Source organism: Centruroides vittatus, unplaced genomic scaffold (genome assembly GCF_030686945.1).
Source record: "Centruroides vittatus isolate TY-2023 unplaced genomic scaffold, ASM3068694v2 contig_459, whole genome shotgun sequence".
In the NCBI taxonomy this organism is placed as follows: Eukaryota; Metazoa; Arthropoda; class Arachnida; order Scorpiones; family Buthidae; genus Centruroides; species Centruroides vittatus.
In genome coordinates, this window is record NW_027122255.1 from 2,463,254 (window position 1) to 2,479,469 (window position 16,216).

General features: G+C 24.6%; 1 protein-coding gene across 1 annotated transcript in view; it reads right to left on the reverse strand.

Moving 5' to 3' along the window:
- The window catches only part of LOC136977469 (sodium- and chloride-dependent GABA transporter 2-like), an 87,753-nt gene that overhangs the window by 16,077 nt on the left and 55,460 nt on the right, over positions 1-16,216 (reverse strand). The window contains exon 7 of the mRNA XM_067272963.1: positions 6,498-6,622. Coding sequence (XP_067129064.1) covers positions 6,498-6,622 — 125 coding nt within the window. The remainder of the gene's footprint in view (positions 1-6,497; positions 6,623-16,216) is intronic.

Sequence of the window (16,216 nt, forward strand, 5' to 3'; positions counted from 1 at the left end):
CTCTAATAACAAATAATTTTATCATCATCCCTTATATAATGTTGAAAAAGATAACATTCAAACAATATTAAATAATTTTGAATGAACATCTGCTATTAAAAATGATATTCATTCAAAATATAATTTAAATTATTAAAATTATCAAAATTTCCATTACAAAAATAATAATTCAATATCATTCCTATTATGCATAATTAAAATATTTTCAAATTAATTATGAATTATAATTTAAAGTTATTTAAATTTTAAAGCAATGATAATTTAAAAAAATTTGATACTGTCTTCAAAATATACTTTTTCATTTATATTTTGATTACTTTGAATTTAATTGTTTTTTAAATGAAATTTATAACAAAATACATTAAAAGATTGCTATTCTTTTTATGAAATTTAATGTATATTTGATATAACGAGAAGAATTCACAAAATTTTTATATAGAAATTTATTCATTATCAAGAAACCAATAAAAAATGTTAGTTTTGTATTTACTATTTGAGAACAACTGAAATTTTACAGAAAAAATAAAAATTCACATCCTAGTTATTATAATAAAATAAAAAAAAAATGGAAAAATAAAAATAATTCAATGACATATTTTTAAAATATTAAAAATTTTGATAAAATAATTAAATAAAATATATTTATAAATTAAATGTGATTATAATCCTAAAATACCATAAAAATTAATTAAATGTTTAAAATATTAATACTAATTATTTAACTGAAATCTATGACAAATTTTTAACTTGAGATTATTATATCAAAATTTTTTTATATATGCAAAAGACTTACAATAACGAAATCTGTTTAAAACCTTTTAATAAATCATATTATTGTTTAATAATTTAGAGAAATATTAAAAAATATTGAAATCATTTCAACTAGATTAATATAAACTAAACTATCTATGAAAGTATTTGAATTTTTTAAGTCTAAAGTATGTATGATATTTGTTAATTTACTATTAAAAATCTTTCATATAATTAGTATAATATTCTTTAGAATCAGACTTTGCTAATAATAAAGAACATCATAAAAAAAACTAAATGTAAAACTAATTATTTTTATTTATTTATATAATTTATCTTTCAAAATATAATTAAAACAAAAGAATGATTATAAGAGAATAATTGCAAATTAATTTTCTTTCTTTTAATCCAAATAATAAAATAAATTTTTATGAGCTTTCTTAGCATCTACAGATGGAGAAAAGTATTTTAAAAAATAAAAAAATTCTTATAAAATAAAATAATTCATACATAATTCAAAATTCATTGTCAAATGAGTTAATTTTAGATGAACTATTTATAAATTAAATCCTGGCAGGTTATAGAAAAATATATGTTCAAGTAATATTAAAATATACGTAGAAATATATTATTATATTTGTTTTATTCAAATTATACTTATAATCATTAATTTTTAATGCTGTTAAAATATTTATTTTCATGATGATTCTTACAATTATACAAGCACATTCAATAGAAAACTGGAAAGCACCATTAAAAGTCAGGAGGATGAATAGTGGTCAGGAGCGGATCTAGGTTTTTCGGGGCCTACGACATATTGAAGTCCAATAGGGCCCCATTTTTTGTTAATACAGGTATATCTTGCCTTACGTTAGTAATTGGTTCCAGGAGAGGTGACATAAGTCGAATTTACTTGTGTAGTTACGACATAAGTCAAAACTATGGTGGAAAATGCCAATAATGAGCACTTAAAGACCACTAAATAAGATGACAACACAGAACACAGATGTTTTCATGTTTCGTTCTCTAGGATTTATGATGATTATATTAACAATTACTGTAAATGTACATATTTTAATATGATTTTATGTGCTTTTAACACTTTTCTAGTGATATTACAACTTCAATATTTGTGGCGGACGGATGTAAAGTCGAATAAAATAACTTAAACTTGATTTTTATTTTTCCATATACTTTTTTGACAAACAACATAACTTGAAATGACATAACTCCAGGTATACCTGTACAAATAATACTGTAAATTATCATTATTATTATTATATTATTAATATTAACTATTTTTTACTATACAATAAGTGCTCATTGTTAATGAAAAAGTATTAAAAATTTATGATGATAATTCAATTTTTGTGGGCCCTTGACACTTGGGGCCCAGGACTTAAGCCCTATTAGTCCCTATGTAGATCACCCCTGGCAGTAGGGTAGTAATTTTGACATATGAAACTTCCAAATCAGACACAACAGTAACTGTGACTAGCAACGTTGTTGATGCATGAGAACAAAGGATAATGGAGCGATAAAATGGAAATGCCTCTACAGTACAGATATCCCTTGCTTAACATGAGATTTGATTAACGCACAAAATTAATTGTGGCAATCTCTTTTTATACATGGCAAAAGTTTTAATTAACATGGCTTTAATAGCTATCTTTACTTAACATAGATATGTTTTTTCTTGGCAAATAAGATATTAGTGAATTTGCTATTTTCGTTTATTAAAATAAAAAATATTTGTTATTAACCAAAAATTTGTTCTAGTGGGTGGTGATTGTTTGGCTGAGTACCAAGGTACCACTACATTTGATTAAAGCAATTTTGATATATGTGGTAGCATTGAGAGATTAATTAACTACATTAATCAAGGAATACCTATAGTGCATGATGCAAGAGTGGTGTAGTGTTTGATTTTTGACAAATTGACATCCATTGGCACCTGCAGATACTGTAAGGAGATGACTACATGAGCCACATACAAGTGTACAAATAGAGTTCAAAACAGCTACAATTCTGTGGAACATTCCATGGCATTCACTGCATTTCCAGCCAAGAGAATCTTCCACAGAACTGTAGCTTTGGAACTCTACTTGTACTGTACACATGTGTGCAAATCATGTAATCATCCCATTACTGTACCTGCATCTGCCAATGGCCATTGATTGATTTATGTCAAAAACTGGCAAAACTACACCACTCTTCCTTCATACACCGCTGCCATTTTATTGGCCTGTTGTCTTATCTTCTTGCATATCAACAATGTTGCCAGTTGCAGTTACTGTTGCCTCTCATTTGGAAATTTTGAGTGTCAAAAATACTACACTATTGCTCATCTTCCTGCCTTAATGGCTCTTTTCCAGTTTTCTATTGAATGTATCTGATAAATTGTTTATGCACATTATAAATGTGTATATTTAATAATAATACTATATATGCTAATAAAATACGTACATGCAAATAAAATACTGATAAATTGCATTTGATTTTTACTAGGATATCATTTTATAGTTTAATGAAATAAATAACTGCATAAAAAGTAGAAGGTTTAAAATATTTTTTTTATTCAAAACTGAACCTCCATATTTACTCATTCTGAAAAATAAAATATCTAGAATAATAAAATATTAATTAAACATTGATTTTATTGAACAAAAATATAACATTTGTAATTATATATGTTAGTGAATAAATAAACACAAAAATATGAATATAAGAACAAAACCATTTTGATGTCACTTTCGATTTGAGATTCATTTGTATTATGCATATCATCTTTAGACAACTGAATGAGGAGGCCATTTAGAATAAGTCTTTTGAGACAAAGATAAATATCATGCTTAAAAAGCAATAGATAAAAAATCTAAATAATATCATTGATGAATTCATACTGCTAAAAACTTTTTGTGCATAATTTGTAAAAATAAAATAAAAAATAAAAAAATAAGAATCCTAATATCATTCTGCAAATTGAATATAAATTATTAAATAGCTGGAAAATAATACAGAGAATATTAATTGCTAATTAAGCTCTTGATCATGCTTGCTGGGAATTGATACTCCCTGGTGATTCATTTTATGTAATCTAGTTCCTTTATTCTGTTCACTATGTAGGAGGAGTGTGTGAAAGTCATTGTGACTAAAGCTGTGAAGACAGTGATTTTGAAGATGTATGGCTCCCAGGATTTAGAAGGGATTAACAGCAAGCAGTATATAGATTTTCTTGGTGGAGATGTAGCCATCTTGCAGTGTTAAGAGAACAGTGATAGGTAACTTAACAAATATCAAAATTAAAAATATCAGTTATCCAGATATCCTTTCAGACACTTTAAATTAACAATCAGAAAACATAAACAAGAATAATGATTTCATTGATGTATAACCAAGATTAAACTGAGAAATGGAGATATCATTTTTTTAATCTTTATTCTCACAAATATATAAAATAAATTCTTTTTGTAAGGACTAGATTGTATGTATGTATATCAGTAATATAAAAGCTATCATTTATATATTTTAAAAATGTATGAAAATGAAAAATTTCACTAACAAAATATCTTCTACATCACATCATAGTATATTTCTGTTGACCATATGCTCTTCTTCAAATATAAATACAGTTGAGTCCAGTTAATAGACTATTAGATAAGGGAGCAGCTCACTTAAGAAAGCATTCTTCCATGTTTCTGATTTTCTTCAATGTTTTATATTACTGGAACTCTTGTTAACGGAGCACTGGATAGTACAGCAGGCTGTACTATCCAGTGCTCTGTCTCCAGTACTAAATGAGTGTCATGATGGCACCTGAATTTTTAGAGCAGCAGTGCTCCAGAGATAGCACTAATCTAAGAAAGATTTATGGTAAGGTACAGTACATCACTGTCCAGATCATAGTGGCTCTTTACATTACGGTTTTTGTTGCGATTTCATGCTATTGATCAATTTTCTAATAAATAGACAGTCGTAAAATTTCTTAAAAATCATAATGAACAATTTTATCAACGTACATATGAGAAAAAATTATATATTAGAGGCTGTCCATAAATTACATAATGCAGATACGAGTGGGTGAGTATGCAGATAATCATTATGATGTATTACAAGAGATGGAGACATTTATAAAAATGTTACATACTGATGGATCTCAAATCTTGGGTGACAGAATAATTCATTTTTGTTTCTGAAGTGTTGCATGGAAAAATCATACTGTTTATGTAACTATTTTGTACATTATACATGTAATTACTATAATAATGTAGTGTTCAATACCCTCTGCTGTCCTTAATACAATTGAGGGAATTTATTGAGGCTATGTCATTACATAATTTTGGGGTGTGTGTGACAGACAGTACAGATCACAAGTATGCCTTCATCTTGAGAGGACAAGACAAAAAGTAGTTAGTTTTAGTTTTATTTTATTCTTATATGGCAACATGACACATGAATGATTTATTGAGGAAGATGCCTCTCAGAAGGTCTTTTATGGGAAACTGGCTCCTATTTAGGTGTTACTGATGTGAAGAAAACCTGGAAAACTCCACATTACCAGCCCAATGGTGAGGTGCAAATCCACAAACAGCTAACAGGGTTCAGTGGTTTTAACCATTCGGCCATTGGTGGGCAAAAGTGGTTAGTGATCAGATTTTAGAGGTCACACCACAGTACTATGTTTACACACATGTTAAATGGTCATCTTAGCATGATGATGATGTCTTAACATGGGTGAAAACCTGCTTTTGTAGAATTTTATAGTTCCTATTGAATATTGGTTTTATGTGTAGTGTTTAATTATGTGTACCCAGTTAGCGTCATTGAATTTATATAACACTTTACTACACATAAAGTGTTTAATTTACTATACATAAAGATTAATTTTCAAAGAGTCTGGACATATCATTTTTTTTCTATTTCTGACTTTATTTGCATAATCCTGATTTCAAAACAAGAGTTATAAGTATTAAGCTGGAAGATAGCAGATGTATTGCTAAAATAAACAATAATATTTATAATAATAATGATTGAAAAATTAGAACAAGAAATAAAAACAAATTCTGCATTCTGTTATTAGAACATAAATATCAAAACTGAATAAAAAAATAATTCCATCTATTATTGAAAGTATCCTAACTTACAGATGCAAAAAATGGATAATAATGATGAGAACAGAATATAAAATAAAATGTGCTGATATAGATGTTTGAGGATGCTGCCAAAAGACAAAGCTAAATAGAATTAGCAATGAACAAATCTTATATTTGATAAAAATAAAAAGAAACAATGGAACAGAGAATGATAAATGAATAATATGGTATATACACATATGAAGAGTGAAGCAAAATAGATGATCAAGAATATGAGAATGAGAATCACCAAGAAAAGAAGAGGAAACTTGAGAACAAATGGATAAATGAGATAAAGTAATAAATGAGAAAAATGCTTTAGATATATATATTGGAAGGATATTGAAAATTGGTGAAGAATACTATTTATATGCAAGTAATCTATTTGACAGAAAAAATCTTAACAATAATGATTTGCTTAATCATTGTGTAATGAAAATATTTTTCCACTAAAATCTTATTATATTCTCATTTAAATATTTAAACTATTCATATTTTTATGTTTATTCCTTAACATTAAGTAACAGCAAACATTCATAGAAAAAATATACTTTTTATTACTAAATAGTCATAATAATACCTATTATAATTATAAGAACAATTACAATAACTTACCAGATTCTGCTACTTCTCCTACAGGCACTCCAAGTTCATTTGCCATAAAACCAAGAACAGAAAAGATAGCAAAGCCAGCATATAAACTTGTTCCACTATTCAAACTGGCTATGATGATGCATTGTCTGAAGAAGCAGGATTTTGTTATTTAACTTGAATATAAAAAATATTTAAAAACTCAAAAAAATTAATAGCAATATATTTTTTCTAGGAAAAGTTTGTGAAGTATTCTGAATTTGGTTTAAATTATTTGATTTTAATATGTTGTGTTTATGTATTTTAGCAGTAATAAGATTTTTAAAATGTTAATGTTGTTTGTTTTAAACCTTAAAACTTTACGTATGTAGAATTTTAATAACAACTTTGATCTTCCGATAATTTTTATAATAATTAACAGAAAAATATTGATAGAAAAATACAATTTTTCTATCAATTATTCATTACTTAATATAGTCAATTATTGCATTAGTTATTCTGATATTAAAGATGACCAAGTTGATTCATCAGGAGTGTTTTCCAAAGGTGATTGTAAATCAAACAATTCACAAAGATACCAATATAAAACATAACCAACCTTGTTTCCTTGTCATCAGATGGCTGATTAATAATTTTTCTTAAAATACTTACTGCAACATTCGTTCTTTCATCTTTCATATAAATTGTCTGTCCATTTCTCATTACACCACTGTTCAGAGATTTATTATTATGAACTTATTTGAAAAATTTGACCGAAAAAATCATCTGAACAAATCACTTTAGTTTCTGATATTTCATTCTGTATTTTCTATATGATATAATATATATTCCTTTGATTTTCTTTAAATTTGATACATTTTATAGATTTATATATTTGTTGCCATCTCCAATAGAATAGTGAATCTGCCTTCATGTTCTTATATTCAAGTATACAAATAATTTTCCTCTTGTTTAAATGATTTTCCTCATACAAATTGAGAAATGACTATTTCCCAAATGAATCATAATTTTTCATATTTTGATATATTTGATACTTTCAAAAATATATCAATATTAAAACAGAATATTTTTTTACAATTTATCATCATTCACATATACATCTTGGAAAAATGAAAAAAAATATTCTCCCAATATTTTCTAGAAATAATTAAATTTAATAATTAAAAAAATATTGGGTATTTTAAAAATAATATTAGAATAGACCTCTGAAAACTAATTAATTCAATTAACTGAATTACTGAACAGCAGTTAATGAAGAAACAATTTGCAAATTTCTTCAAGTCTTTAAAAAAAAGGATTCAGAGCATTCAAAGGATTTTATTTTATTAATATAAGAATTCTTTGAAAGATTAAGGGTCATAGCTCTGATTATAGATATTTTTAAATCAAATAATAATTTTTTGTTTTTATAAAAAAGTAAACATTTACTTACACAATGAAAACGAATCATTTAAAATAACTTTATAATGTAACCATACATTTTCCAAGATATATAAATAAATAATGTTTAAATTATGCATAAGACAAAATTCTGAAGATAACTACTAGACAATAATCCTTCATTAAATACTTTGTCAATATTAAAAATTTTCATATGTAGATCAACAGTATCCAAAGATCTCTTAGTAATGTAATATACCAAAAATATATACATATACATATAGATTTTTTTAAATATTTTGGGTTTCACCAAATATATTTCTGATAAAAAGATAAGATTATTTCAAATTTATGCATAAATTTTCTTTATTAAAAATTTAAGTATTTTAAATGAATTATTATGTACATTTTTGTGTGATTTAATACATTTATTAACAATATAAATTTCTTTAATAAATATTAATGATCTCTGATCTTTAAAAATAATTCTATTTTGATTTGGATCTATCCATTCAATTAGTATAAACAGTCATTTTCATACAGCAACTAATGACAGATGCTTAACATTTATTACTAATCATATAATTTTCACTCATGTGACAAAATATATATAGAAAATAGAATTAATGCTTACTTGATGTTTGATTTTTTCCTTTCTTATTTAATTTTGTTGATTATAATTTATCTTCAATTTGCACACATATAAATACACTTTGAATAGTTATAAAGTATTTGTAAAATTTGAAAAGTATTTCATTCTTTAGTTTCTTGAAAAAATAGAAAACATATATTAGTTTCATTATTAAAATTCAGTAGCATGTTCTTGTATATGAAGATTATATTATATTTGAAACAGAATAACCATACCATTTTTTAGTTTATTTAACAGTAATCTTAAAATTAATTAAATTATTGAAAAAAATCAAAGATTTCTGAAATATTGAATTTGTATAATTATATATTTTAAAATAATTTTCTGTAGACAAAATATTGTTCAGAAAAATCAGTTTTAAACTATATTTAAAGTTATTTTTATTATAAATAAAAAAATTATGCTCTTTTCATGAATTTGATTTTTTGAACTTAGTATCTAATAAATATTTTCATTTGTCGTCGTCAAAATTAGAAAATATGTAAAATTTTCATATATACTAAGATATAACTTTGGATACTTTTGATTTCATATTATAAAAATTTTTACAAATTCTTATAATCATATTTTCTTTTTGAAATAACAACTTCCATTTTTTAAACATTTCTAATGTTTAATTTTCACAAACTATAACAAACTATAAACAACATGCATACATAAATTAATAAACTGCACAGTACTTGAACATAAATATTTTTAAGACATTTAGTTTGCAGATTAAATTAAAAATACTACACAAAACATTTTTATATACTGTGCTTTTATTTGATTGAATTAAAATTAAATTCTGATGAATGGAATAATAAATGGCTTTTGATATTTTAACTTTTTGATTTACACAGAGTTTAAAAATAGCCATAAATTTAATAATTATACAAAATCTAAAGTTGAATATTACATTTTCATTATTAAATTGTTCCAAAACTTATTTCATAAAATCATCAGTAATAACATGAATTGACGAAATACAAAATATTTAATAATTGTAACCGAATAAATATTAAAATAAAGTAGTTTTGAAATTAATAACTGAAGATAAATCTTCCACAAGAGAAATGAAATAACTGATGATAAATCTTTATCAGTATCAAATCTTGTATTTTTCTTCCTTTCAACTTTATTCTTTAAACAGCAATGTATAACAAACAAACGGGTTACTAAGTTGTGATAAAAATTAAACCTTTTTACCAGCAATAGGAGTTTAGTGAACAGTACTTTCGATCCTTTATTCTTTAAAGTTTATCAATTTTCTGAGAGAAATGTTCTTCAAACTTCAATCAGTAAATCTTCAGTAATTGTTAATATCAGTTTTTATAAAAAATATTCATTTTTCCATCTTCTAAATCAACTATTTCAGTCTTCATTTAATAAACTTATTCTTTCTTTATCATCATCATCTTCATTATTCATAAATACTTTCTTGTTTGTTAATTACTTTATTTTTCTTTATATTCATCTAATATACTAACATTTCTTCTTATCTTTTTATTTTTAATGTTTGCAAATATATATTTTGAAAAATACTTGAATGCATGTTAATTTCTAATAAAAAAATTTCATCTGCCAAAACCATTGAGTAACTTCACTGAGATGGCATATTTATATTAGAAGAGTTGAAATTATATTGCCAAATATATTCACTTTTCTGATAAAAATTTACAATTTTCACATTCTTCAATACATATTCCATAAATTGATATGCATACATATTTTTCCTTGTATCTTTCATTATTAAATACTGGATACTTCATTATTTGAAACAACATTCTGATCCTTATCTGTCATTTTCACAATATTCTTTTGTCTTGAAAATAGCATTATTGAATGCATCTCACCAAATCATTTACATAATGTTGACAGTTTTTCCAAAATTATGATGAATTTATTCTTGAAATCCACAAGTGAATATTCAATTTTCATTTTTCCACATATTCATAACTCAATAAATTTAACCATCTGAATTAAACAACAAAGCCCCATATTCCCTGATGATGCATTATACGTAAAAATTAACTTGATTTTTTCTTTAAAAAACATATTTCTTTCCACTAATTGATTAAGAAGATTTTTAAGCAAATTCAGCATCAGAAGATAGATTTGAGCAGAATACAAAGATTAAGACAGCAAAAAAAGAAGCAGAGCATGTTGGTAATATGGAAAAAATTTAATATTAAATATGTGCTTTCATTAATATCGCTTTAAAATATATTTAAAAATAATCTATATTAACAATAATTTTTGTTGTATCATCAAAATTAGTTTTGAGATGCTTCACTGAATTTAAAAAATTTATATGTCTGTGGATTTTACAAGGTGACTTATGATCAAAATGTGATAATTACCTGTACAGAACAAGATTAGGAAACAAATTAAAACAATTGGGCCGTATGAACATTACCTTGTATGTTATATGATGTTACAGGAACCACTTGGACATTCTAAAGTTGACCTTCTGTTTTCTTCTTTCAAGAAGCATCTTATCCATTATCAGACAGGCCAGCTAATGTTGAATGGAGAGGATAGATTTGAAGCAAGCAGCTTTTCAGAAGATAATAGAATCTAGGAATAGAACATCAACGAGATTTCGCCTGCAGCGATCAAACACGTCAGCCTGGATGTGGCTCACTTCGGGGGATTTCATCTTGCAATGCTATGTTGTCAGCCAACTGAAGTGTGCTTGACAAGTTGCATTTTCTAATTAACATTATTTCCTAACACTGTATTTAGTCGAGGAGAAACTAATTGCCACTTGGTTTCTTCTAAATCAGGTAAATGGAAAATACTTTTAAAGAGGTGCTGGGCTGCCTAACTAAGGTTGACGTTCTCACATCATGTAGTATGTTAAGTCACTCTGCCAAATGACTAAACAACCGCTTTACAACTGTTGATGGCTGGGATACACTTCTTTCTTCAAATAGATGAACTTGATTGGAAAAGCTTGAAGACTTGAATGTATCCATTTAAAAATGACTTGATGAAGATGTTTTGCTTGATAGAGATCTTCACTTGGGGGATAGCCATGTTTCCTAGCCCTTGCAGATACCTTCTTTAAACAAAATTCTTCTCTCCAATTACTCCACTGAAATGATCTTCTAAGTTATCAAATACATTTACTGTTGAATCTTTTTATTCCATCTCTCCATAACACTTCTTTCTTTTCTTCTGTAAAAATGTCTTCATTACATAAAATACAACTGGTCTTTGTAGAAATGCTGGTGATAAGTAGCAACAATTTTATATAGGTGTGCTGCAAGGACTGAGGAAAACAATTGCCATTAAAATCACAGCTTCTGGCCATTTCCCAAGTGAAAAAGTAGATAATGCTTTTACCTAGCGCATATGCATTTTACCACCAAGTGGGGCACTTAAAGCATATATTTTCAAGAATAAGTTACAATAAACAGAATATTTTTTCAATTGTTAGAGCATATATTACCATTTAAAAAAAAAAAATCAAATCATTAAAGCCATAAGAAAATGAAGAAAATTGAAATTTAAGCTAAATTTGAAATGAGTGGTGCAATGCATGATCTGCAGAGAACTATTTTTTGCTGCAACCAGGTAACTCCAACTATCAGGTCATCTGATTCCCCATGAGATAATGTATTGTGAGCCTGCTACCAAGAGATGACGATGTTCTACACAGTGAAGCTGACTGTTCTAGAGATGATTCGCTGAGGCATTCTCATTCAAGCCTAGAAAAGGCTTTGTAAACTGATGGGGGAAAGAAAAGAATGCTAGTATTCTACTGACAGGAAAAATAATTTAGAATTTGTCTTTATAACCAAATTTTTTAAATAAAAAATATCTTCCCCAACCTTTCATTTCTGTAACAGAGTTGACCATTAAAAATATTAATAATAAATTATATGTAAAAGACTGGTTACAAATATAAAATATATTCAACCACTTTCTGAAAGACTTTGGAATATCAGAGAAAAGATTTTTAATTAACAGCACATTAGTCAGTTAGTGATTAAAGAAAATATTTTAGTTTAAAACTTATAACATGAAATGAAATAATATGGTATTTAAGTAAGTTGAAATGATTGAAAGAATATAAAAATAATGATTTTTTCAAATAATATAAGATTAATAAAAGACTTAATGTAAGTTTAATATGCTGAAACATATATTATTTACATAATAAACAATATACCTGTATACAGAAATTTGTGAAAATGATACTTGATTGATAAAATTTGATTTTATTTTTATTTAAATAAAGATAATATATTATTTATAATTTTATTTTTTATAAGCAGATTACTTATTATAAAAAATAGATCATTTTTAAAATAAATCCTGATAATTTTATTTGTATAAAAAGATATTATAAAGTCATTTTTAGTACTAAATTATAAATTGTCAATTATATTTCAAATAAAATTTTAATCTGTTCTTAATTGCCAATAGAAAATTCATTTTCATCACTAACTTGCAAATTATTCATGTATTTAAATAACTTGTTTTTCAAATATTCAAATACAATTTCAGAAGTATTTCTTAGATTTCAAAGTTTTTTATTATAAGCCTAGAAGAGTTTCAACCAAAATTCTGATTGATTTTTTGGAGATATCAATATTGGTAAACAAGCTATTTTTTCTTAAATGAAATTTTTCTCAAAAAATTATATAATTCATTTAACAATACATATCAAAATGCTGTTAAAATTCATTATTGTAAGTAGGAATGATTTTTAAAATCCATTTCTTGTTTTAATTCATGCCATTTTATAATTCTAAATTTTAAAATATTTACATTTCAATTTTGTAGAAATGAAATTTAAAATTAGATACTTTTATCAGTTGTTTCTTATTATTAAATAGATGGAAGTATCACAACTTTAACTTATTCAGTGATTTTAATACTTTTACATAATATATATTTCTAAAAATGACTGAATATAAACTGATTATATTTCATTGCACAGTGATAACTTAATGTAACCTATATAAAGACTACACACAAAGATTTTATTTATTTTCATTTTATTGATTTTGGAGCAATTATTTTTCAAAATTATATAAGAAAATGTACTACAATCAAATTCTTGTACTACATTACATAAGTGATTTTTATGTTTTGTTTATATTTCAATATCTATAAAAATTCACATAAAACTTATTATTACCTCATTAGACAATACTGATCACTTATAAGATGACCTTTTGACATCATTTTAATAAAATATAACAATAACTTTCTGTCAAAATCAATTTAATATATTGGATTTCTTTTAAACATTAAGACACTTATAGAAGATGAAGGTTTTAATAAAACTTAATATAATAACAACTTAACAAAAGTGTTGAAACTGAATCATCATTTACTCTTTTTTTCTTTTAGCTAAAGCTTTTCTTTCCAAAATAAATTTATTATTACAATGATATCTAACTTTCAGAATTCTGTAATCAAATTTTTAAAACAGTTTTACTGATAATTGAAGTTGGAATGAAAGTAATATATTCTAACAGATCAATTTACCAAAAAATCCATTTACTCTTGTTTATTGAATTTAATCTGAATATTTTTCAAAAACTTCAAAGAAAACCTAACACACTATGATAAGATATTATTGTTTATAATACAATATCAAATATGTAATTTGCACAGCTGCTGTTATGCTTAATAAAAATAAATTTTATTTGATTCAATACATCACCAACTGCTGTAAATAATCGGGCCGTGTATTAGCTTAATGTTATCGGCTTAATGTTATCGGGTTTAGTTTGATGTTTATTTTTATTTGATTCTTTAAATGTTTTCTTTACATTTCAAAAGTAGATTATTATTTGAAATTTTCTTAGATTTCATGTAGATTAATATATTGATTATAAAGAGAAATTTTTCACAAACACTAATAGAATATCATTCATTACTTATGTTAAAGTATGAAGATTTTCTCTAAGACCATTATTGTGTTCATTTCACAGATGACAATGTAATAATTAATTAAATTGTTCAATATTATTAATAAAAATTATGATTATAGATTAATTTTCATAATGTTTAAAGAATAAATCTTAAGTATCTTGTTGAGGATTGAAGAATTCAAAAATTATTATTTTGAGTTTGAAAACATACCTGCTTATATGCTAGGAATAATATTTTTGATATATATAATAAATGTATTTTGAAACTTCAGATAGACCATCAATCAATACTTAAAATTAATCTATAAATAGTTAAAAAGTTTCATTCTTAACAAAATGAAGAATTTTTGCAGTAAAGTTAGGCACTATTAAAATATGAAAAATGATCTTTAATTAATTTAACAAATAGTTAACAGTTTATGAGATAACCAATGATTCAAGCAATTAGTCAGTGATTACTGTTTTTAATTCAGTTTTATTTGGTATTTGCATTTTCAATACCAAATGAAAGCAATAGTTATAGTTGTAATGGTAATCAATTCTGCAATATTAATTTCCATTTGCTTGGATTACTACATTATCATTTTAGATAATGTGAAAAATAAAAATTATCATCAACAACTTCTTTAAGAAAATTCCTTTAACTAGCAATTAAAAGCATTCTGATCAATAGTAAAATGTTTCTGAATGGTCTATTGATACTTCCAATGATTCAGTCTTCCATAGCAACTTCATTCTTATTCAAAGCATTGAATAAGAATTATTTTTAGTTGCAAATTACTTCTACTGGATATCAGTGATAATATAGTATATAGAAATGAAAATAGTGAAACACATAAAATGATAATTTATCCATAACAAATAGATATGAAAAGGAAATTATAAAAACAACCATTCCCTGGTGAAAAAACCATAAAACATTATCATCACAATCTTCATATCATTAATAGAATCATATGTTCAAAATTTAGATATTTTTCTTCTGTTCAAAATGTTTACATAACATTTATATGAATTTCATATGTAATGTTAATATTGTATACATTTTTCACTTAGTCTTCATTTATAATATTATTTTAATATTTATTATCTTGAAGTATCTCATAATATATTTTATTTGATTAATAAGAAAAATTCTATTGACTTTTCACACTAAATAAATTTCAATGAAATAAATATTTTCAAATTTGAAATTATTTAACATTTTGTTGCTGCAAATAGTGTAAATTTTTTTTATCAGTTATTTACTCACTTTTTCAATTTTTTTTTTCAATTTACTTACAAAAGTAATTTTAGAAAAATACTGAACATTTTAAGTATAATTATAAACTTAAATACATTATGAATTATTTGTAAGAAAAATACTTGATTCTAAATTCTGCTTTTTCCATGCTTATCATCTTTTGTTCTATTAAATGGTAATATAATCATTTATATATCAGTTGTAGTCCATAAATTGCTACAGTTTGTATGAAAAAATATTTTTATATTTCATTCATAAATTGATAAATATAAACAAATGTAAATATAATAATAAAAAAAATTAAATTTTTTAGGTTTTATTAATATTTATGAATTCTGAAGCAAAAAAATCTATATTTTACCAATACTTAAGAGTTTCTAAACTTTAAGAATAACTTAGAAAGAGATGACGATATTGATGATAATATAGTATAATAATAATAATAGGAAAAATTATTAGAATAGGAATTTTCATCACAATTAAAATTTTTCTAAATTAAAAAGTCAGACTTAATGTAGCTCACAAAAATATTAAATTTATATTCAACTTTTAATATTTTACATTGGTAATATCTTTATATATATGCATTTGA